We start from the raw sequence: 24,821 nt of genomic DNA, 5'->3' as shown, positions 1-24,821 counted from the left end.
ATGGCAAATGTTTTCTGTAATAGTTGCATAAAACATTTATTGTGTATCTGAAATGTCTAACATTTCTATGGTATTATGCTGGGATGAAATAGCTAGGCTTAAAATTACCTCTGGGTTGATAGCCTAGTAATATCCTATGATCTTATCATCCCATGTTATATGAAATATCATAAGCAACTCAAATGCTACAAGAATAAGCTTTTATTTTTGTAAAAAGTGAAGTTCTGTCATTTGCACTGGCTGTGGGTATGTTTTCTGCAAAATCTTGTGTTTCTACAAAAAATGTCCCACTTTGGGCATTTGAAATGGTAGCAACCCTACTTTGCCTTGTACCTGAGAGAGTATTCCTGCTGTTTCTGACATAACTCTTCCTATTGCTGCTATATATTCTGCAGGCTGTTCAATTCTTTCCTCTAACTGTATGTAAATAATTAAGAGATGTTACATTCCGCTCCTATGAACAAGTAATCACAGAACGTATTCTGTAAGAGGTTAAGTACCTTGTTTTTAGCTCCATACGCAACAGATAGCAGTGTGCTTAGTCTGCATAGTCTAAAGGAAGTTTCAAAAGAATCCAAAGTAGAGGCAGAAGCCAGGTGTTCCTCAGAGGGGAGGTATGCTGATGAGATTTTGAATACAAGATCATGTCTAACTGCAGTCCTGAAAAACTATATGGATGAAAGAATGGTTATAGAAAAGGAATACCACAAGGTCCTATTTCTTCAGGCTAATAAGGCTGCCTCCAAACAAGTAAGCATTTTGGAGATGAATAATTTAACTGTGGGTTTCTTGATTAAAGAAGTTAGGACTCCAAGTCATGGAAGCAGCAAGGCACTTATTGAAGTTAGTCAAAGAAACTGATGGCTAACTTTGAAACTTGTAAAGATTACGATCCCTGGAGTTCATTTGTAATATACAAGTTGTCTTTGAATGCTAAAAGTTTGGAGAAATGCCAATAATGAATGATGCAGTTAAGAAGATCGATGCCTTTGATACCTCGAATGTTAAAAAAAAAAAAGAAAAGAAAAAAATGAAATGTAATTCAAGTAAATAGTTAATACAGCAGTGAGACAGATTTGACTTTCCAACCAGAGGAATAAGAATGTAATGTTTTATTTATAGTGTGTGAGAAAGATGTATAATATTTACATATTGTCATCATATCTTCAAGACTGGTATGAATGATATCACATATTAAATGTGCATCTTCATTTTGATATCTTCAGTTATATTACAGGTCTTATGTTAGTGTTTTTGTCTGAATGTCTAAAAATTAAACACACAAGTCTTATTCAAAGTAGCATTGCCTCTATATTCTTCAGTCTAAATGCATATACATTTGTTAATATCAAAAATCAACATTTCTGTTGCTTGGTTTTATAAACAGGTGATACCACAAAAGCAAACTGTCTTTGTTTTCAAGGAGACTGTCCAATGGGATGGTTCCAGTACAGGGATGCATGTTATCAACCTATGATGTTCAGAACATCATGGATTAATGCTGAGGTAAGTCTTTCTATAATTGTTAGCAAGAATATTGTTGCTAGGTGGTTTATATCTAGAACGTTTTTTATTGTACTTGGTGATGTCTGGATTACATGAGCCTGATACTATTTTTGTGTGAATTTGCATTATCACTAACATTGTCTACTAAATCTACTTGACTATGTAACTCTCTAATGATTCCATTCCAGTTGTCATCCCTTTTGTAAAGAAATATGTTTTACTATTTCATTTTCACCCATATATAACTCCTTTAAGCTGGTAAAGTTTCCAGACTTGCCATGTCATCTCTACCAAATCACAGCACTGTGATACAGTGTCACCTCATGTATATTTTACAGTTTTATCCTATAAAGGCAGCACTGGTATCAAAGAAAGGATATGTTTTACAAATGAAAACACGGGCTAAAAAATCTATGCTGGTATGGCACTAGGGCAGTGTGGAGAGAGAGAGAGAGAGAGAAAGTGGCCTACAGACTCCCAGATAGTGAGGAGATAAACTGAGAGGAAATTGACTCTTATACTGAAGTAGAAAGCACAAGGACCAGATGAACTGCCTCACAAGAATCTGAGCAGTATGCTGGCAGATCTCCAGACTGATGTTTTCAGCAGGTCACTAGCCACTACAGAACTGCCTGAGGATAAGAAGACAGCAATAATGGTAACATGCAATGATAGGAGTTTGAAAAAGCAGCAAAAGTGAAGGCCTGTTAACCTAACAGCAGTGTAAGTAAAAATCATGGTGAGACTGAGTCTCTTGAGAAAAAGCCTGGCTATTTTTCCAAAGGACAAAATGCTCCTGGATACCCTGGGCTCATGGGAAGAAGTAGCTAGCAGATAAACCTCATCTAGATTTACAACTAATTTTCAGGAGAACTTCAAAAGCAGTATGAGTAGATGTCATCTACATGGACTTCAGAAAGGGTTTTCTCCTATATAGGTTGTTCCTAGGAAAACGGGATGGGCTGGGAGTAGGACCAAAACTGAGGAATTGGATAATTGCATGCTTAAATGGTACTACACCAGAAGTTGTAGTGAGAAGGAATATATCAGGAAGATAAAGTACTGCTTAGGTCAGGTCTATGTCCAGTACTCTTCTGTGTGTTTATCTCATACATATCTGAGGGAAAAGAAAACAGGATGTAGCTTTTTTGCTGATAACACAGATATAGATGCAGCATTGAATGATGGAGATAAAAATCTAATGAAATTAATGGAAAGGCTGAACAAGTGTGCCCAGAAGTGGTAGCTAAGGTCATTGTAGATAAATGTGAAGTACAACAGTTGGGCTACAATATCCCTGGTGTGAAGTATCACCTAGAGGAAGTGAAAATAAAGCAAACGAGCAAGAAAAGGATGGGGGTGATCACAGCCAACAAATGATGGAGTATATCCTTGGGAGGAGAGTTCCTGCTATAACAGGCCTGATCAGGCCACACACATAGAATACTGTCTGCAGCTCTAGTGACCATACAAGGAGAGGAAAGTTAGGGTGCTAGAAGGTAGTCAGAAGAAAATCACAGAAGGGTGCATAGGATGGTGGAAAAATATATGAGCAGTGACTACAGGTAAAAAACTATTTTCACTAGGAATCTTTAAGAGTCAAGAGCGACATGGCACGGGTGCACAAAATGATGACATATAGATGTAGAGAGGTTGTTCTTAATGGGAAAGAAATATGGGTAGGAGAGAGCACACATAGCCAATTTTAGATAGATGCATGAAAGTGCTTCTTCACTATGGAGATGTAGACTCATGGAATGGACTACCAAAATGGATTGTGGGAAGGGAATCCACTGAGGCATTCAAAAGGTGGGGGGGAGGGAGAGGAAGTAAAGAGTCTGAAAATAAGAGGAGAAGAGAGGAAAGAGGAGGAGAGGAGAGTTGAGGGGAGGAGAAGAGAGGGGAGGGGAGGAGAGCAGAGGAGGTAGAATGTTGAATGCACCTAAACAGCACACTAGATAACATTGTAGTCTGCTTGTGTTGTCCAGCAAATATAATATAATGTACATGTAAAGTTTATGATATGAAAATTGTGAGCAATGGTTGTGAAATGGCAACATCATTTACATGACCGCAATTGTTATAAACCACAAAAATGTATGTACTTTTCATCATAGCTTAGTATTTTGTAAAGTAGTAATGCCTCTACATCATTTTAACTGGTTGTACAGTTAGTTTGTTCGACCCCAAAATGATCTAGGGCAGGTTTCCATATAGAAGAGGTCTTGTTATGCAAAAAAGTCCAGTCTCCTTCCACCACAATTCACTCTTGTGTTTCACAATATATTTATTTTGCTTTCATTCACATTCAGGCTCTTCACTCTATTCAGTTCAGATGGTTTCACTGTAAATTATTGCTTTTTTTGATAATCTCTAAAGACAGTATCTATACACCTTTTTATTTTGATTTTTTCCTTTACTAGCTCCTAAATAAGCTTTTATGTGGACTTTTTTCTTTCAGCTATAAACAGAGGTTAAGTTCACTATTTTTATAAACATGAATACCCTTATTATCTATCAAAAATATTATGATTTTCTTAATATGGAGCACTGCTGCAGTAGCCTAAGCTCTATGGGTTATATCCTGCTGGGGATATAACAGTTGTATATTTTTTAAAGTTTCAGGCTGCTTTAGACACACCAAACCACTAGTCAGCTTCAGTTTGCTGCAGTTTGAATTATGTCAACATATGTACACATTTAAAGAAAATATATGTACACATTTAAAGAAAATATGTAATATTTATGGACATCTCTAAATTCTTATATTTCATGTACAGACTGGCAATTACTTCATCAGTGTCTCTATCTATGTAATATTTTTCCAGTATTGATTTTGGTTTGAAACGTCTTTTAAAAATCTAGGACTTATGTTAATTCTCCACTTCCTGAGTATTATAATTGAGTAATATGCTCTGCAATTTAGCTTGACTAGGTAAACAAGTTTTTGCTTTCTGAAATCTGTTGTTATTGCTGTAGTAACAATTTTCCTCTGGTGCAGATGGTTCTTTATCACTGTGTGAAAAAAGGGTTTCTGCTTGTTCTTATATTTTTCCAAATGTGCAAACTTTATATTCTGATTTTTTTAGGTTCAAAATATATATTTTTTCATTTGCTATTTGCTCTTTTTTTTAGATAGATATTTACCTCTTTTGCTCACTAGAGTACTATACTTATGTAAGCTTTCTCTTACTAAATGCTATTTGACAGGATATAACAGCTTTGAGAACCCTGTAATATTTACTGCTGTTGCAATTTTCAAGCTTCAAGGCTCCTGAAATATTCCTTACCATTGTAGTTTTCAGCTTTTTAAACTTGCTTGCTTTGTTTTGTCCTGAGTGAACTCTTTTTAGTGTCTATATCAAAACATATAAGTCCTTGCTGTTACACTGGCATTTTTTTAGGTTAAATGTATTTATTTTTGTGCTTTTTTTGAAGAAAACATATTATATGCTTAAGTTTCATTGCAGATGCGTGCATGTTGCCCACTATCTGTGCTAGTATGTTTCCATTTCTTGTAACATTTCATACTTCTTTTAAGTAATGTCTCTTGCAACTCACATATTTTGATACATAAGTTGTCTGGACTACTAACAAGCAATCAGTCTATGAGGAAAATCCTGTCTGGTAAAACAATTGTACAACACAACCTTAGAAAAGTTGGAACTAGCTTGTGATGATATTTATTGAGTTGAAATATTTCAGATGAGAATAGGTTGGAGACTACGAAATTTCAAATAAGAAATTGCTAAAATAAATTGAATTATTGTGTTGGGCATGTTGTTTTGTTTTTGGACTTCAGTCAGTAAATGACCATCTTGCTTAGAGGCTATTTTTCTTGCAAAGTCTTCTATAATGAGAAAGATTTTTTCTTGTCACTACAACTAATTTTATACTCTGTCCCCATTGTTTTGAGCTAAAGTGGCACAAAAGAACCGCACATAAAAGTGTGCATTTGAAGAAGCTAGTGAGTACATTTTTTTTCAATAGCTCTGAATTTATACATTAGATCAATGTACTTATTGCATAACAACATTAAATTACCTTAAAGGGCTTAAACTGCAAAATGATCTCATATTTACAACAAGGATTCTCACTTCAACACACAGGGTCAACTATTTGATTTTCTTAGGTTCATAAGTTCGTAACCTAGTAAACACCTATGAACCTAATGGCCACAAGGGCCTTTTAAAGCCTAGACATGCATCCCAAATCTTTGACAAGTTCTGATACCCTTGATAAGTGTAAGCATAGGTCTGGGAGATTAACCATTTACAGGTTAGAGACATAGGTGCCAAACCAAGGATGAATTTCCAGTTTCCCATCCAATTCTCCAAGTTGCATTTGAATTGGTTTAGGGAGGAACTCTGCTTCACATGGATGGGGAGCCTGTTCCAGAGACAGGGTAGTCCTATGTCTCCAGCAGGTCCTATTTATATCACAGGCAAGGTTTAAGTCTTTAGAGTGGGTACTTCTGGGGCTATTTGTTTTGTGGATATGCAGGAGGACTATCAGAGTGGGGTCTGACAATGCCCTGTATGCTAGGCATAGATGTAAAAAGCCTGCAGGAGACAGAATACAGGAATAGGGCCTTGAGGTGGTCTGCATAGGACATTTACTTACGCCCTGTATTCTTTTAGTGAGGAATCTCTGTGGACGTTCCAATTGTTGGATATGCCTGGTTAGGTACATACTAAAAGGGATATTGTACACAATGATAGGTCTGAATGCTGAATACAGTGGAGCAATGACTTCCTTTGACTTATATGCCATACCTTTGTTTATAAGTTGTGCAACATAGAATGATTTACTCACCACTATAGACACATGATGGTTGTTGTTGTTGTTGTGTCTTTCGGCTTTTCCTAGTTAGGGGTTGCCACAGCGGAACTCCGGTCCGCTAATGATTGGCAGTAGATTTTTACATGCCGAGTTGCCAGCCCTGACGCACAACCTTCAATGAAGGTACGCCCATTCATGCATGTCTCCACACAGAAGACGCTCTAGCTGAGAATTGAACAGGACAATGTCGTACTGTGAGGCAACAATGCTACCACCACCACAGTCACTATACACACATGATGGTCAAAGACTAAATTCCTATCTATGTGAGTCCCTAAGTCGTTGACTACTGGGTCAACTCTAAGGGATGTGTTGTCAATATGATAATTACCAAGGATGGATGACTTCCCACAGGATACTATTATGCATTTCTTGACTCTGACACCAGTTGTTTGTCTGTGCCAGCCCTTCCTGGAGAACAGTTGTGTCAGTGTGAGATTCAATGACAACTCCTAATTTGCAATCTTCTACAAATTTAGTTGGCCAGAGACCACTGACATTGGCCTTGACTTCTGAGAAGTAAATGCCAAAAAGGAGTGGTCCAAGGACTGATCCCTGAGGGATTCCACTTGTGACTGGCCTCTTTGTAGAGGTGGACTCCCCAATTCTAACTTCCTGGGTCCTGTCCATGAGCCAGTTGGCTATCCACTGGGTGACATACGGGTTTGTACCTAGCCTCTTGAGTTTGTCAATAATGCCCAAGTGGGGTATTGTATCAAATGCCTTGGCCAGGTCAAGGTAGGTGAATGATTTTGCCCTCATCCATTGCTTTGGTGGCCTTCTCAAAGAAGTCCACCAGGTTGCATAGGCATGATCTGCCCTTGGCAAAACCAAAGTGGATTGGGTCCAGTGTCTGGAGGTTTACTATATCTCTGTTGATCATCTCCATGGCAATTATTTCCATGGCTTTACATATAATACTGGTGAGACATATGGGTCTGTAGTTTCCAGGGTCTGTAGGTAGCCCACTTTTGTGCAGGGGGATGACTGTTGCCTTTCTCCATTTATGAGGCATGAATCCTGTTTGAAGGTTACAGTTAAACAGTAATTGCAGAAACCCTGATAGATTATGTTTCATGCTATTTAGAAGGCATCCTGAGATAATGTCTGGACCCATTGATGCAGTGGCCTTGGTCTTAGAGAGAGCATTAAGGACCTATTCCCTAGTGATAGTAGGGGAAGTTATATTTGATGATATTTCCTGAGGGAAGGTTAAGTGGGAGGGATAAAGGTGGAGCTGAATTTATTAGTCAGCAGGTTTGCTATATCTTCTGGCTCAGTATAGGTGGCTCCATTTACAATGAGCGCTGCACACAATTGTGTATTTCCTTTCAGGTTGTGGATATAGCTAAATAATGTTTTGGTTGTCCTTGGCCTGGGAGGCCAAACTTACCTCAGATTTGGCTTTGGTAGACTTTATTTTTCCTCTAAGTTGTTTGTTTAGTTTGAGAGTGCTTTTATCCTGCTGGGTGCTACACCTCCTAATTTTTGCCATGATTTTATTCCCCCTGTTATACAGCCTATTGATTTTATGATTCCACCAGTGTGGCTTGTTTTTTGAGTTAGTTCTGTACTTTTTCCTGGTGGGTACAGCTGCCTCTATGCAGCTGTTAACATGCTTGTATAGGGTTTCTTTAAACAGTTCTGCATAGGCAGCAGTGTTCTCAGTGTTTATGGGGGCTTGAAATTTTGCTAGGTTCTCACATAATAGAAGGAGGTTAGCCTTAGAACAGTTCCTGAATATTCCAAGTTTAGCTGGGTGTCCAGGTTTTATTTTTACTTCAAAGAAGACCATTTTGTGGTCTGACCTTACCAGGGGAGGCATTACAGTAGGGGGGTGCAGCATTCTCCCGTATTAATGAGGACCAGATCCAGTATGGTTGCACCCCTGGTTGGTGTACTGACTATGTGGTCCAAGGAGTTTGTGTTTACAAAATCCAGGAAACTCTGTGCATGTACGTTTGGTGTTATATACGATTCAAATTACTCTGACATTTATGAAATTTATACTGACTTTCCAGAGACAGCATTGTAATCGTAAGGCTTAACAGAGAAATCTATGAATCAGAGATCTGGATTTCTGGCTTCAATAGATATTAATAAATTAATGAAAGAAATTATAATATTGAGTCACCTCATCTAGTAAATGGCACATGCTTTGAATCTTTTGACCAGTCAATGCACTTTTTAGAAGGCCTGTTTTCATCATGGAAGAACTATGAATCCTTCTCTAGTTTCAATATATTACTTGGTTTCTGGAGGATCTGTTAATCAGTTAGTGACCTGCTCAGGTGTCTAGGTAACCTGATTTGCTGCAGCTTCCTCTCACAGAGTGCCATTTGGCAAAAACTGGTAGTATATTGCATAAGAGAGATAAATGATTTGCTTACTATGAGGTATTCTGGGTTTTATGTTGAAGAACAACAGACAAGATAGATGAAATCAAAATCTGCTTACCTGGTTCTGTGCCAGTTCCTGAGATGCTGGGCAATAAGAAAAGTTAAATTCATTTTTTTCTTGTCTATTTTGAAGCCACATGAACTGGGATAGAATTATAGGCATTCCTCTTGCCTTATTCTGCTGATATCATGGTTTGATAGCACATCTCCAGTGTAGATTGAGTCTATGTGTGAAGTACAGTACTGGCAGGAAAGGTCTAAAAGTTCTAGACTCCCCTGGTACAGAGAGAGAGAGAGAGAGAGAGAGAGAGAGAGAGCAAGCATTAAAATTAATTATCTGATGTCAATATTTACAGAGCAATAAAGATAAAAATGTATAGTTATTTTATGATAAAACAGAAATGACTGCAGACAGCAAAATTCCAGAAAATAAGACCTGGATATTTTTTTTGACTAACATCAAGAACTGTTTAATCTCAACTATTCTGAAATCTGAAAAAAAATGCCTCAGAATGTTCTTCTATAGGCCATTTTCATTGTTAAATGTAGATTATAAAATGTTTATGGCAATACCGTCAGAGAGAATTAAACATATATTACCATCATTACTTGATCATGACCAGACAGGTTTCATAAAAGATAGAAACACCTATGATAATATTAAAATAATTCTTGCCTTGATAGATTATGTTGATTTTAAGTAAGAGAGACATGACTCTGGTGAGCCTAGACATCAATAGTGCCTTTGATTCAGTAAATTGTAATTATTTACTGGTGGTACTAGAAGAACATGTTTTTTCACAACAATTCACATTCTTCATTAAAACACTATATGAAAACTCTCTGGCCCATGTTAAGATTGGGTCCTATCTCTCTACGTCTATAACTATTAGAAAAGGAACTAAGCAGGTGTGCCCACTTTCACCTTTACTGTTTGCAATAGCAATTGAGCCTTTTGCTAACTATGTTAGAATGAACACAAATATTAAAGACATAGTAATTGGGAATAACTTAGAAATGAAAATACAATTATTTGTTGATGACATCCTGTTGACAATATCTGATAAAGAAAAATTATTAACTGAATTATTTCAAACAATGGACTTCTTTCAAACTATTTCTGGTCTTGTATTTAATGAAATCAAAACTAAAAGTTTATTAATTAACTCAAATAAAAGGGAATTAAATAATGTGTGCATGTGTGCATGTGTCCACGTGTGCATGTGTCGACGTGTGCATGTCTGCATGTGTGCATGTGTGCCTGTGTGCATGTGTGCATGTGTGCCTGTGTGCATGTGTCCATGTGTGCATGTGTGCATGTGTGTATAAGTGCATCACTGGTAACAATGTCTGGAGACTGTAAACTGTGTTTCCTGTCTTCATCCCACAGGTTCTGGGGCTGCTCTGGTGACCTGCAGCAGGGAACCTGAATCCTGTGCCACGGCTACTGGTAATGATGATATTTGTGTAATGGTACAGGAAGGTGTGTCAGGGTCTGTCATTGGTCAGCCAAGTGACAGTACACAGCTGTCAACCCCATCATTGCGCACAGTCATCTTGCCTGTACATCCTTTGTCACCATTGTCCCTAGGTGATGGACAGGATACAGTGGGCATAGACCAGGGTAATGTGGTACCTGTGGCACATGCGTCCCCACACAGCAGCCATGGGCAGGGTCCTCCGATGGTACCACACAGACAGTTGCCCATGGGTTCTCGTGGGAGCATCCGTGGGCGTACTGCCTCTGGCCGACGTGCCCAAAGAGGCCTGTCAACCTCAGCTATGTTTCGGACTGTCATGCAGGCACAGTCACGTATGGAAAGGTACACCAGACAGGGTCTGAGGGAGCTGAGAGCATGTCGCACAGCCATGACAGACAGTATGCGTGACATTGCGGATGCTATCCGTAACTTCACCGATGTCATAGACAGACGTTGTGGGGACATATTACAGCAGTTCCACAACCAGATGTCCATGAGCCAGGGTAATGGTGGGCGTTTGCGGCATCGACGTGGCCGTATGCCGGCAGCAGTAGCAGCTGGCAGTCGGCACGGACGACAACAGGCTCGCGCACACCCCCATAGTGCCAGCAGCAGCCCCAGCAATGCTGGGTCTGTGCTGTCATCAGAACACCCCAGGAGACCACGTGCATGTGGCTCTGGACAGTCCCAACAGGGACTTGTGTCCAGTCAACACACTCCCACTTCTGATGACAGTACCCAGTCTGGCTTGGTACTGGATACAGTCCGTAGCACCCCTGCCAGGCACAGGTACCGTGTCCGTGCACACAGACACTGATCTGTATGGCCTTCCAGGTGCAGTCTGTGGCTGTCCACAAACCCCTGTATATGGCAGCCATGAGGTGGAATTGTGTGCGTGCATACACACATGCGAAATGTTAACACCTAGGGCAACCACATACACGCACACACTGCACCAACACTGCCCCACTCTGTACTGCTGCCCCTCACCAACACACATACACACACATGTCAATTGGTGGTATCAGTGGATGACTCAGGCATATCTAATCCACACCCTGTGCATATGATGACACTGTGCCACCTCCTGCAATCTCCAACATCATTGCGGGAACAGGTAAACACGTTGCTGATGCACAGGGTGACTACGTAGAAGTGTATTAGTAGTATCATGTTGGTAACAGCACAGTGTGCTGCTATGACTGTGTGTTTATCCCAGCATGCCTGCTGCAGTAACTGTATGAATGTCCTGAATTGTTATCTGCACCCATAGTACATACCAAAGTATAACAGCTGCACATAATTGCATGCCGGTGGTAAGGTTGTCAACAGATAGCCGCATACATGGGTAGCACAGGGGGAAAGCTAATGCAAGTAGTGATATGCAATGGTGGACATGTACAGTAATGGTGTCAAGTTGCCCACAACGACTATGCCATGTGGATGTTCGTGCATGTAGATATGTGTGCAGTACCAATGTAATCCAAATCACAAATAAGTATGACATAATATCAGTTCTACCATGGGCATCTGCGCTGCGTATTCCTGGGTACATGTTGATAGTGCCTACATATTTGCATTGTTACTTACTGTTATTGTTACCCCTTCTTTGTTGTACAATGCACTACTTCCAGCCCTGTTTACAGTAGCTTTGTTTGCATGCATGTTCGCTTGGAGTCCCCTGGAACACTGCTTACACCTGCATTGCAGAGTTACAGTGCTTCTGTAGACTTCTAGTGACATCTGCATAGCGCATTTACACGTATGTCAACTTTACACATGACAGAACGTCACTTTCTGTCCTGTACGCATGTACGTTGCCTGTGACACATTGCACACGTCTTACCTGGCATTTACCCACGTGTGCAGTCATATATGTCAGTGCTATGAAACAGTAGTGGTACACCCACACATACACACCTTCAGTATGTTGTTCCCCATTGGTCCTATGTGTTGGTACTCACCATGGCAATCACACTACTAGGGTAGCATGTGCAAAGGTAACCTGTGAATCACCTCTATGGTCCAGTTGTGGTTTATGTGAGTCATGTGTCATTGTCACAGCTGCCACATGTATGCAATCAGCCATCACCCTTGGCCAGGAACGTACAACGCATGTGTGGGATGCCACCACACAGCCAATCTGGGGACTGTTCTCTCTGAACCCAGTAATGCCATACCCTGTCAGGTGGCATGTCAGATATACTACGTCCTGGACAAATGTCAACCCCAATCCCTGCTGCTACTATTGATAATACCCCTGAAGATGTTCCTGATAGTTTTGACCAGTTCTTTACTGAGACATTTCAGGCCCTAGCTAGCCATCTACCTCCTAGCTCCCCTGGTCCTGAAAGTAGCACCCCTAGAGAACTACTTGCGTCCAGCTGCCAACCAGTCGCCACTTCACTTCTCCGTACCTTGATTGTAACAGTGAAACCCACTACACTTTCTGCTGATCAACTCCTAGACGAGTACCTATCAAAACCAGATGATGCTATTGCTTACCCCGTCTAAAAGGTAATCAAAGGAACCATGTTAGAATCTAACTTTCCCACCATCTGGAAGATGTCATATGTAATCCCACTTCACAAAGGAGGCAGCTCTACTGAAGTCTCCAATTATAGGTCAATAGCTATACTCTCTCCACTTGCAAAGATTATGGAAACTTTCGTCATAGACAAGTCATGCACCACTTAATCCAAACTCGCATTATGGCAGACACTCAGCATGGCTTTCATCCTCATCACAGCACTACATCAGGCTCCTAGCCTTTACTAACACCATAAGCCATACTTGCAAGAATAATTATATATCTGCAGCCCTCTTTTTGGATATTTCAAAGGCATACAATATGGTTGATCACCAACTTGTACTCCACACCCTGCAAAGACTGTCTAGATACTGGAGCCTTCCAATGGTTTCAATCCTACCTGCATGGTCGACAGCAGGCTGGCCTCTGGCAGAACAAACTCTCTGACCTTCTACCTAACACCCTCAGAGTACCACAAGGCTCTATACTAGGGCCCTTGCTGTTCTCCATCTTCATTAACGACCGTTATACTGTCATCCCACAAGTCAGCTGTATCCAATATGCTGAATACTCCACTCTGATCTGCTCAGCCACATCTCCGGTAGAGTTATGGTCAGCTACCCAGACCACCTTTAATACAATAGAAAACTGGCTTTCTGAACATCGTCTGATCCTAAATCCCAATCAAACTAAACTGCTGTTATTTCACCAACACGTAGGTCTACCACTTTCACCGTTACCATAACATCAACTGATGGCACAATAATCTCCCCTGACCCATCTCCGAAACTATTAGGTGTCATCATAGACAATAATCTCAAATGTGACATACATGTTAACCAGATTATCAAAGCCATCAATAGAAAACTAGGGTCACTTTACAGGATTAAAGCCTTCCTAGCCCCTCCAGCTAAAGGTGCCATAGCTCGCTCACACCTTGCTTCAACCCTTCTGTATGCATCCCCTCTACTTTCGAATATGAACAAGACTGTCCTTAACAAACACTCAATTTGCTACAACCACATTGCCAGGTTTGCCACTGGGCTGTCTTTTAGGACACATCATTGCATCAATCTAAATCAGCTTGGTTGGCTTGTAATACCCAGCCTAATACAGTATATCCAACTGATTATGGCCTATAAAATCCTCTATAATCTAGACAATACTCCTGCACTTCAAATATTATCACCCCCTATAACAATCCTAGACCGCTTCGATCCTCTAACAGAGTACTACTTCAGACTAGCAAGTTTAATAACACAGCCGGTGATTCTCTCTTTGCAAACCCTGTAAGTAGATCCTGGAACTCACTTCCAGCTGATATTACCCTACTGTCCACCTTAGGTCAATTTAACAGTAGACTCAAACAACATTTGTCACTCAACTGGCTATGTCAATGTATCAAGCCTGGCTAACTCGAATGTGTAAATTCTGTGAACCACTTTACTGTGTAATTCCAATTTAATCCTGACTTGTGCTCAGGTCTAACATTAACCTGTGGAACATGTTTGACTTGCTTACTTATGTAATCTCTGTAAATAATCTGTTTGTAATATGTAATGCTAGTATTATGTAATGCTGTATCTGCTACCCTCGTAGCTTGTCTCCACGGGCCTCCCCTGGAAATGGACATGCATCCAGTTGGGCTATCCCAGTCAACAAATGTAGGATAAATAAATATATCAGTACAATATATTACAGTGATGACAATACCAGTCAGACATTGACACACACTGACAGCATGCTGAACACACTGGGGCATACATGGGGACTCAGAATAGCAGCCTGCATGGGCATCACACACCTCCGCAGCTGGCACACAGGCATATGTTCTGTCGGAACAGAGCACATGCCACACATGGCATGCACATCCCCTGTGCCACACACTCACAGCCTGTAGGGCTACACAACACACCTGCTACAGATGTGTCAGGTACCTGTCTTGTGTGCTGCACTGGGGTCCCGCTCAACAGGCTGTATCTGGTGAAGGTCACATTGATATGACTCAGGGGCACTATGGTCCACCACAGCACACATGCATACAGGTCAGTCAGAGGCATGGACAGATATGACTCACTCATTGACCATGCCAGTGTGGCTGCCTGAGACATATCTCCCTGGACTACATGATAGGGAACATAGAAAGGATCTCTCAGCATGTGGCACAGGCCAGTATGGGCCTGATGTTGGTTGACAACATACACACACCAGGTATTCTACCACTATATGTGGGAAGGGTGTTGTATGTCTACATTATGCTCAGTCTCCACTGTCATTCATAGGGTATCCACTGGCTGTCAACGTGTGCTTACATGCTAGGGAAGCCACAATGATGTGCACGGGTCATCTTGCACGTGACACCCATGGCCCGATGTATAATGGCAAAGCTCCTTGGTACACACATACTGCCTTATGCTGCAGGACATGGTTTACATAGCGACCTTCATGGGTATCACACAGGTTAGGACACTAACAGTGCTGCTACACAACAACAGCAGTGTACACCGGAAGGTTAATGCACCAGACACTGCCCTCAGCACGGTGAACTGCAATGTCTGTGCAGTACCAGATTCATGATTCATGGCTCACAGGTGTTACCCATCATTGACAGGTTATGCCCCATACGATGCCTGTCATCCCCTACACATGTAACACACATGGATAGGGGGGTGGTATCCCAAGGTAACACAGATACACACACCTCCAGGTTGTTGGCACAGCACAAACCATCAGGGCCTACTCATGTGCAGCTGACAGTGTGTTGGACTGCCATCTGGTTCATAGCCTGGCACACACAACCCTCACATACACAGGAAGACCACCTATCCTCCATAACAACACCGGCAATATGACAGTCTCATGAACTGTGTTTATAAGGCCGTACTGCATCCAGCCAAACATTGTGTGTGAGCATTACTGTAGCTACAACACAGTAGTTGAAGAGTTCACAGCATGTGGTCACCGAATTGCAGTGGAATGACATGTTACCACTACCACAACAGGTGGGAACATGCAGCACCTGTACATCGACTACATGTACACTATATGGCCCAGACCAGATGTGTATCCCTTGCTGTAGGTGTTTCACCATAGACACCCACACTGTATAGGGACATACCACGTGCAGACCCTGCACAGTAAGACACAGTCATATTGGTATACATTGCAAATACCATTTATCCACACGAAGCATGTGTCAGACATGGTAACTACTGCAGTTCACAGGTATTTATGTGTATTTGTCACACACATACATCATGTGTGCAATGCCATTGCTGGTTTAGGCAATGGCATGCATTGTTATGTACGAACACCCACACAAGGTCATACTGTGTGACACAACCACACATGACAGTTGTGGGTTACCAAAACATACCTATCTGTACTCTGACAATGGTAATAGACACAGTAGCAGAGCACACTATTGGCATTACTAGCCAACTAGCCCTGTTTGGCTGTGCTGATAGTGTAGTGACATCCCCTGTGTTTAGTGGGGGAGTATGCAGCATCTGGTGTATTGTAGTATTTGCCAAAAGGATCTGTTCTCTCACACTTGCATTTACACACACCCTACTACCCCCACCCACATGGACACCTGCCATTTGCAGGATTCATTCCCCTACCTAAGTCTTGACACGTGAGAGAGATGCATTAGCAAAGCGCACTATTCGGTTTTCTGGATAGTTCCTCTTCTCTGGCAATACTTATAGGGTGCTGACAACATCAGTATTTTGAAAGGGTAATGTGCATCAGGTAGTGTGATCTGATTGCCAAAACTAACATGTTTTTCATACGGAAATGCACACACACGAACTCCCCACATCCAAACACACACACATGCCATTTACAGGTTTCAAACTCCTACCTAACTACATTACGATACTCAGGAGAAACACATTAGCAGAGTGCGCTATTCACATTACTGGGAGGCTTTCTTTCTCCTGCTGTACTTATGGGTGCTGACATCATCTGTGTTTAGAAAGGGGAGTGTGCATCCTGTAGTGTGTTCTCCCAGTTGGCAAAATGGAAATTTCCCTCACACATATTTGCACACACACAGTAACCCCCCCCCCCATCCAAACACACACACTTGCAGGATTCAAACCATTACTTTATGTTATGACACTCGGGACGGACGCATTAGTGGAGTGTGCTATTCGCATTACTGGGAGGCTTCCCTTCTCCTGCTGTACTTATAGGGTGCTGACATCATCTGTGTTTAGAAAGGGGAGTGTGCATCCTGTAGTGTATTCTCCCAGTTGCCAAAAGGGACATTTCCCTCACACATATTTGTATACACACACAGTAACACCCTCATCCAAACACACACACTTGCCATTTGCAGGATTCAAACCACTACCTAACTATGTTATGACACTCGAGACAGACACATTAGCGGAGCGCGCTATTCGCATTACTGGGAGGTTTCCCTTCTCCTGCTGTACTTATAGGGTGCTGACATCATCTGTGTTTAGAAAGGGGAGTGTGCATCCTGTAGTGTGTTTTCCCAGTTGCCAAAAGGGACATTTCCCTCTCACAGCCTTTCACACACACAAACCCCACTCACCACACGCACACACTGAGCATTTGCAGGATTCAAACCCCTACCTAACTATATTATGACATCTGAGGAAGACGCATTAGCAGAGCACACTATCCGAATTACTGGGCATCTGTTCTGCACCTGTAGTATTTATAGGGTACTGATATCTTTATTTCCACAGAGGTATGTAGATGTAGTGCTACCTGTCAGGTGGGGGATAGCATATATATGCATTTGCAGCCACCTACGTCAGGGTCAGATATGCACATCGCACTGGCAGGTTATGTTCTATACCATGCTTTGGGACCACAGGACCTGTAACACACAACACAACCAGTCCAGAACACCACACCCACATCCAGGACACACACTTAGCTTCCCTGGGAACAGTGCCAGGATATGCAGGTATACACATACACCATTCCAGTTGTTAACATCAGGTACAGGCATATTGTGTGTGAGAACTACTCAGGCCTCTACCACTTTACCCTACAGCCACTACAATTTGTGGGCCCATGTGCTATGGCAGAACCACACACCACAGCCACATGGGTGAATACATATTGCACCTGTCCATCTGCAACGTGGGTACTCACTGTTCCACACCAGAGGTAGACCACCATTGTCGGTATCCGACCATGACCACCTTTCCCTGGACATCCATATCTCATCTCCACCCCCAGGCAAGGTTGTCACTGCACACAAACTGTGTTTAGCACAAGCAGACTCTACACTTGTGTAGACTGGGTTGGATGACTTTAGAGGACCCATGCTGGAGGACTATACTGGCCACTCAGCATAATCCTTGACACTTGCATCCTATGAGCATGTGTACAGTTTGCATTGGTCATGCTATCCCACATATACCCATGACTGCTCCACAACAAGACACCTGTCAGCTGTACACTGGCCATATATGCACCGTTCAACAGACAGAGTGACCTAATACATTGCAGAGCTGTAGCCCACAGAGGGAAGACATCTGTGGATGGTTCCAGCATGGCACTTCATTCACACATACTCATTACAACACAGTGTTGACAGTGTAATCATCCAGAAAATGCAGATAGGGCTCCCCTCAGTCTGTTATTGACAGACACCTACTGTCAGAGATCCTCGGCAACCCTCTCACAGCACACACCGATAACATGGCTGTGGCTTAGCACATTCATTCCCTGAGACCTCCACGGTGCCCCTGCTTGACAGAGGCATAGCTCACTAGCCTCACATGTTGCCTTCTGTGACCTACTTTACAGTGGCACGGTAGCCTACTATCCTGGGGATGCAGATGCCAAGCACACTCTGGCTGAGCTGTCATTCCCTGGGGCAGGAAGCCTAGTATTGACCTCTACAACCATATGTTCAATTGTCGGATGCACAATATTTGTTGTGCTGTTCTACTGTTTGCAGGTCTTTATTGTCATAGCATTCCCTGTTCCTATGACCAACTTGTGTATCTGTGGCAGATGTTTGCATATGACGGTGATCCACTATATCACTTATGTCTCTGTGGTCATTTACTGTGTGCATTGGGCTGATTGCTGTGTTGTGGTTGGTTCCTGGACTGACATGTACAAATACCAGATATGTGTGGCCAACTGCTACACGGAGATATGGCCTAAGTGTGTGAGCATGCCCAGTTCAGCCTTTCCATGGCATGTTGTCTGACATATGCCTTATTTATCAAAGTGTGCGAGCATGCCCAGTGTGAGCTTTCCATATGTTGCACTCTGAAGTCCAACACATATTTGGGTGTGTGTGACCTTCGACATTATCGCACGTTTATGATTGTGTGCTGGGTGTCATGTTGTGTACTAACTGGCCTACTGCTTCATGTCTGCCACAACAGGGATTATACTGTGCCTGCAGGAATTGCATGGGATACTTTGCAGACAGTTCTCAACATACTTTCATAATGACCTAACACTGTAGTACCGTATAGTGTACTGGTTCGGTACTTTCACTGTAGTGGACAGTATCCTGGGCTTTAGTCCTATCACTGCTTGACATCTTCATCGTGAGCACAACAGACTGTGTAGGGGCCAGTTGTGCACATATGGCCATGTTGCAATATGTTCAGATATGGGCTACCTACACCAGGCTCGTCCAACATTGCTAGTGTATTCCACAACATGGGTGGACATTGGCAAACACTAGCGATGTTCTGTAGGCCATTTCTGATGGTAGTCACAGGGTGTGTTTGTCCTTCGACACACATTGTAACTGGAGTTTGCCATTACATATGTCATGGTTGGTATACTGTGCCTCTGTCTACCTCTGACATAACAGTGATACCCAGGGTAGCCTACCATCTCCCATACACTCATCAGGATGCCTCTTGAGGGGTGTCGATATGTGGCACTCTGGCTGACCTGTACCAGGGGTTTACTGAAGTGTGGGGGTGCCGTCTGTGTTATGGATCATTCTGTACAGCTTGTCCTATGTATGTCAGTGCTGGGGTTCAGGTCTCTCATGTGCATAGCTCACTGCCATTCAGATTGTACAAGGTGCAACATGTTCATTCATTCCAGGTTGGACATGGCTTCATACATCAGGCACAGCTTTCCTGTAGCTGGGAAGGATGGCGGTGTGTGGGGCTGCAGTTTGTTTACTCAGGCAACACATGGCATCTGTTCAGGTTTTGCTACCCCTGGTGGGGTACTGTTGTGGACTTTACAGTTGTTGGAGGTGTCTGCTGCGGTATATCCCACAGGGACTATTGTAGTCAGTTGTGATGCTGATGGAGGATGGCTGCAGAGCCAGAGTGAGTTCCCCTTATCTACATCTGCCAGCCTTCATGTTTGGGTGGGTATATGGTACATGTTTCTGCAAACACTACAGACACATGTTTGTCCAGTGCAGGATATTTATCACCTTTTGTACCCAGGTCTCACATTACATGTTAGGTGCCTCATGGGTTAACACCTGTGTGGTTATTTGTGGGCACTTACTGTATATCCACGATGGTTGTCTATACACAGTTCTGCGATTAGCTTGCTGACATGGCTATGGCTACAGTTGTCTGTTTGTAGATGGCCCTTTTGTGGGTTGCTTGTGTCAGCTGGGGCTCGGATATGGTGGGCTGTTTGTACTCCTATGCATACATGCTCAGTCACAGTCCTTCCATGTTGGCCTATACCTATGAGACATGTATACAGAACGGGGGCGGGGGGGCCAAGACCAGGCCTTGTGGGATGCCACTCATATCTGCTTTGTAGTCTGACATGGATGCGGCATGTCTGACCATGTCAGTTCTGTCCTTGGTCTGCTTTGCAACCCCTCTACTGACATAGGGGTGTATATTTAAGCTGGTGAACATACCCATACTGAACACGTACGGTATTGTCTAGAAGCATGTGCATGGTCCAGCTACACTGTGTGGACCACATAGCCCTCATCAATGACCTTAATGACTGCTTCAAATGGGTCAGACATGTTTAGGGGCCGGTTCTGCAGTTACAACAGCCACAGTGTGTAGGGTCCAGTATCAGTAGGTCAACATTAGCCTTCTGTCTGCGGTACATACTGGTCCTTTCCATAGCCGTGCAGAACAAGCTTGTCAGGATCCTGGGGTGGTAGTTTGGAGTATCCATTCAGGCAACACCTTTGTTGTGATGGACCACTGTTGTTGTACACTGCTCTTTGGGTACATACCCTGTGGTAAGGCTGACATTGGCCAGTAGTGTGATTTTGCATTCCATTACTCTTGGGGTCCATGTTGGCCTCAGCACAGGACACCATCACATACCTTTGCTGCTGTGTGTTCTGCTTTGCAGATGATGGCTGTTACCTCAGCATCTGCAATGTCAGGGGACCATCTGCTGGGATAGGTATTTTGCACTTCGGGGGTGTTTGCACTGCACCTGACAGGTTGTATGTTAGCAATATGTGTGTGTGTTTGGTATGTTGTTTGTAATATCTGTGTGATTCGGAGCATATCTGTGGATGCCCAGCATGGTTCCTACCATCAGTTGGGTAAGCCTTGTGATTATCCTTAGTGTCCTGTACGTGTTGTATCTTCATAGGTTCATGGGTTCATAGTAGGCTAGACACTCTAGGCCATTAGTAAGACTAGCTAGAGTGTGTGTGTCTTTCGCCACCCCTTGCTATGTTCAATTATGGCCATTTATGATGTTCTTCACTGTGCCTCTGTCTGGTCGTGACACAGTGGGGACCCCAGTATACATGCACAGTCATCCATCCACTTGGCAATATTCCTGTTGAGGGGTGTCAGTGAGGGGCTCTGCATACCATGGATTGGGATCCTGTTTCTGGGTGTGGGGAGCCTATGGGTTATGTATCTGTCCCTCCAACACATCTTATTTCATTATGTGTTGCGGCTGACATCTGTGACTCTCACAGCTCCAATGGCTTTGATTTCCTGTGGTGTAGCATGTCCATTACTCCTGTGTTGGACATGGCCTGGTACAACAGACATACAATGCCTCTGTGTAGGCAGTGTGTGACTGCAGTCAGCTGGGGTGTCTACAGCCAGGCAGCATATGACATATATTTCACACCCTTTATCCTGTTGGTGGGGTAACTGTGAGGTCTTCCAAACCGCTGCAGGTGTCACGTATGGTACATCCCATATGAGTCATTGTACTAGATTATGGGTCTGATAAGGGAACAGTACAGCAGCACAGTGACCTCTGTTGATGTTGATGTGAATCCTTTCATGATACGGTGTCCAGTATCAACAGTCTTCATAGCCACATTGGCATTGTGGCTGTCACATGACAGATTAATGTCGACCTGTGTCCCTAGGTCCCTGATGACTCCTTGCATACATAATGGTTTGACACCTATGTGGTACTTTGTGTACCTTGTTTGGTATTTGGTGGGACATCCATACTGTCCAGTGTCTTCGGATGTCTGGGAGGGGTTCTTGTGTTTTAGAGTGTGGTTTGTCGCATGCTACAGACTGTACAGCAGTTTTAACTACAGTTATGTGCACATGGGTGGTGTCCGCTGCTTTGTGCATTGTCAGTTACCTGGCTATATGGGTGTCTGTGCTGCATATGGATACTCCCCCTCCTTTGATGTCTTGGTGCAGGTGTTGGGGCCATAACACATGGTATGTGGTATAACCTAGTAGTGCTGGTGTGCTATCACTAGGCCTGCAGCAGGCTTCTGTCACTAGACAGGCATCAATGTTCTCCATAATGGGAAGTGCCTCAGGGGCATGCATATTGCAGTTTACACATCTGGTATTGGTCAGCATTACCCTTATGTTTCCTACCACTTATGTTTTCTAGGGTGGTGGGTAGTCTTTTTGGCCTTGCCTACATACGGCTCTATGGAGGCGGCAAAGGCCTTATCCAGTATCCAGACGCACGGGTAACAGCTGACAGCCACCCCTGTAACAGCAGCATGGCTTGTCATGCTTGACATCTCAAGCAGACACACATTACACCCTCTTGGACTGACAGCTGTAACTGTGCCAGCTGTTAAACATGAGCATTCTGTGTTTGTACTGTGGCATCATTCTTGGTGAGGGTTGGATGCTGCACACAGCCAGTGTCATCCCGCCCTGGGGTACATACCTGGAGGGACCATCCATGTCTCATTTGATGTTGACCAGGGAGGTACATCTCAGGTAATTCACACCAGCATGGACATTGAGTGCATCATATTTCTGCTTGCTTTGGGGTGACCTGCGTACTTGTGTTAAGTGGCATTTTGTGGCTACCTACAAGCAGCTTACTCTACCCTTTCCCTTGTTCAGTCTGGTGAGTGGGACAGCTGTGTGTATGCCTATACAGACACCTATTACGACTGTATCAGGCATGTTGTTTCTCCTTCGGGCCTGTGACTGTTTGGCACACCAGCTTTGCGTACTATTCGTTGCATGTGCTATGTTTGAAGGTTGTGGTTGCTTGTGATCTACTTTGGAGGCATCTGTTGGTGTGATGTGTTTGTAATTAAGGCCTCCAAGAATATTTGTCTGTGTTTATGTGTTTGGTTTACAGTTGTGGTAGGTCTATGTGGGACTGGGTTTGTGGTGTATGTGGTTAACTTCTCCTCCTGACTAGTGTTGACAGTACTGAGTTGTTGGAGCTCAACCTCTGCTTTGGATACATGGATACATCTATCACATATGTTTGTATTTATTGGGGGGGTGTTGTGGTTGTCTGTGTACTTGGTACTGGCGTCACATTGCCTCTGGATTCATAGGTTATACTTGTTGTGGCTGGACTTAGTGGATTGTATGTGTGGACATATGTTGTTGCCATACTACTGGTCAGTGATTACTTCCCTTTTTATGTTTGCTCTATCATGTGGTATCTTCCTCATTCTCTTGCATGGTTTGGTAATGGCTGGAGGCCAGCATGCCAGATGCCTGCGTGTATGGCATTGTGTGTTGTTGTTATTTGTGATTGCATACTCCAAGCATTCCTGGCTGTGTTCATGGAATGCCTGTATAACATGTTCTGTGGTGTGTCCCATATTCTGCACTTGCACAGGGCCTTTTGTGGATTCAACATCGGTTTTGAGGGCTGCAACCTATACTTTACACATGTCTTTCACTGTGGTATTCTGGCCAGGGACTGGGGTCAGGATGTGTATATCCAGTGTGCTTACTCTATGGTCTGGTCTTACCAGTGAGGGGTACACTTCTCATCTTGCCATCCAGTACACATGTTGCTGATTATCGCATCCAGTATGCTTACCCCTCTTGTGGGAGGAGTACATTGTTCCTAGGCATTTTGGTTTATGGAATCTGGGTAATTTTCTCCTACTGTGTTGGTGCTAGTACAATGCTACCGGTGTGTGTCTGGGTATTTTCAGTCGAGCAATATAATGTGGTTTGGGGGGCTGGATATATTCATGTATCCCGACATAGGCCAGGTGCTGTTCCTGGTATTAGGACAGTGGTCTGCAGCAGGCTATATACTGCGAGGCAGTTTTAGCCATTGGTATTTGACCATGGTTATTCCATGCTGCTTCTTGTTGTGGTACCAACATGGGGGTGTGGTTATCCTTGCCATTTCTTGCTAGTCACCCTCCTTTTGTAGCTTGTTCCATGTTTTGCAGCTGTACAGCACAGTATGAGGTGTGACCTGGTAGTGTTAGGGTACTGATGTGACCCTTGCCCAGTTCTCTATTACAGGACTGGTATCTACATTCTCCTTACTGTGTGCGTTTACACTGCACACATCTTGCTGTTTATACATCTGTCATGGGGTAGTATTACATCTAGGTTCCTATCCCTTGTAGAACCTATGAGGTTGGGTTTGTGTTTTGAGACTTATCTATTCAGGGCATGCTGTGGGTACTGACAGCCTTTGTCAGTATCCATGGGGCATGGCATGATAGGTGCATGCCACCCCTAGCAGGTGGTGCATCATGTCAAACTCCGCATATCTTCCCAGCCTGTAACACATTGGCTCCCCTTTGACTGACTGCATTACTTCAGCCAATTATTGTACTTGATCTTCTTGTCTTCATAGTGTGGCATCATGCTTGGTTAGGGTGAGATGTTAGGCAGGGTCTTCATGTTTGCATATACTAGATGG

The 24,821-nt window shown here is 43.1% G+C and overlaps 1 protein-coding gene across 1 annotated transcript in view; it reads left to right on the top strand.

Annotated features, from left to right (window-relative positions):
- Positions 1–24,821, top strand: part of LOC122813570 (C-type lectin-like) — a 371,834-nt gene that overhangs the window by 61,780 nt on the left and 285,233 nt on the right. The window contains exon 3 of the mRNA XM_044085966.1: positions 1,388–1,506. Within this exon, the coding sequence (XP_043941901.1) occupies positions 1,388–1,506 (119 nt within the window). The remainder of the gene's footprint in view (positions 1–1,387; positions 1,507–24,821) is intronic.

The sequence above is a fragment of the Protopterus annectens genome, chromosome 10.part0, assembly GCF_019279795.1.
Source record: "Protopterus annectens isolate FY-2018-M chromosome 10.part0, PAN1.0, whole genome shotgun sequence".
In the NCBI taxonomy this organism is placed as follows: domain Eukaryota; kingdom Metazoa; phylum Chordata; order Ceratodontiformes; family Protopteridae; genus Protopterus; species Protopterus annectens.
This window is presented reverse-complemented; position numbering and strand designations above follow the sequence as displayed.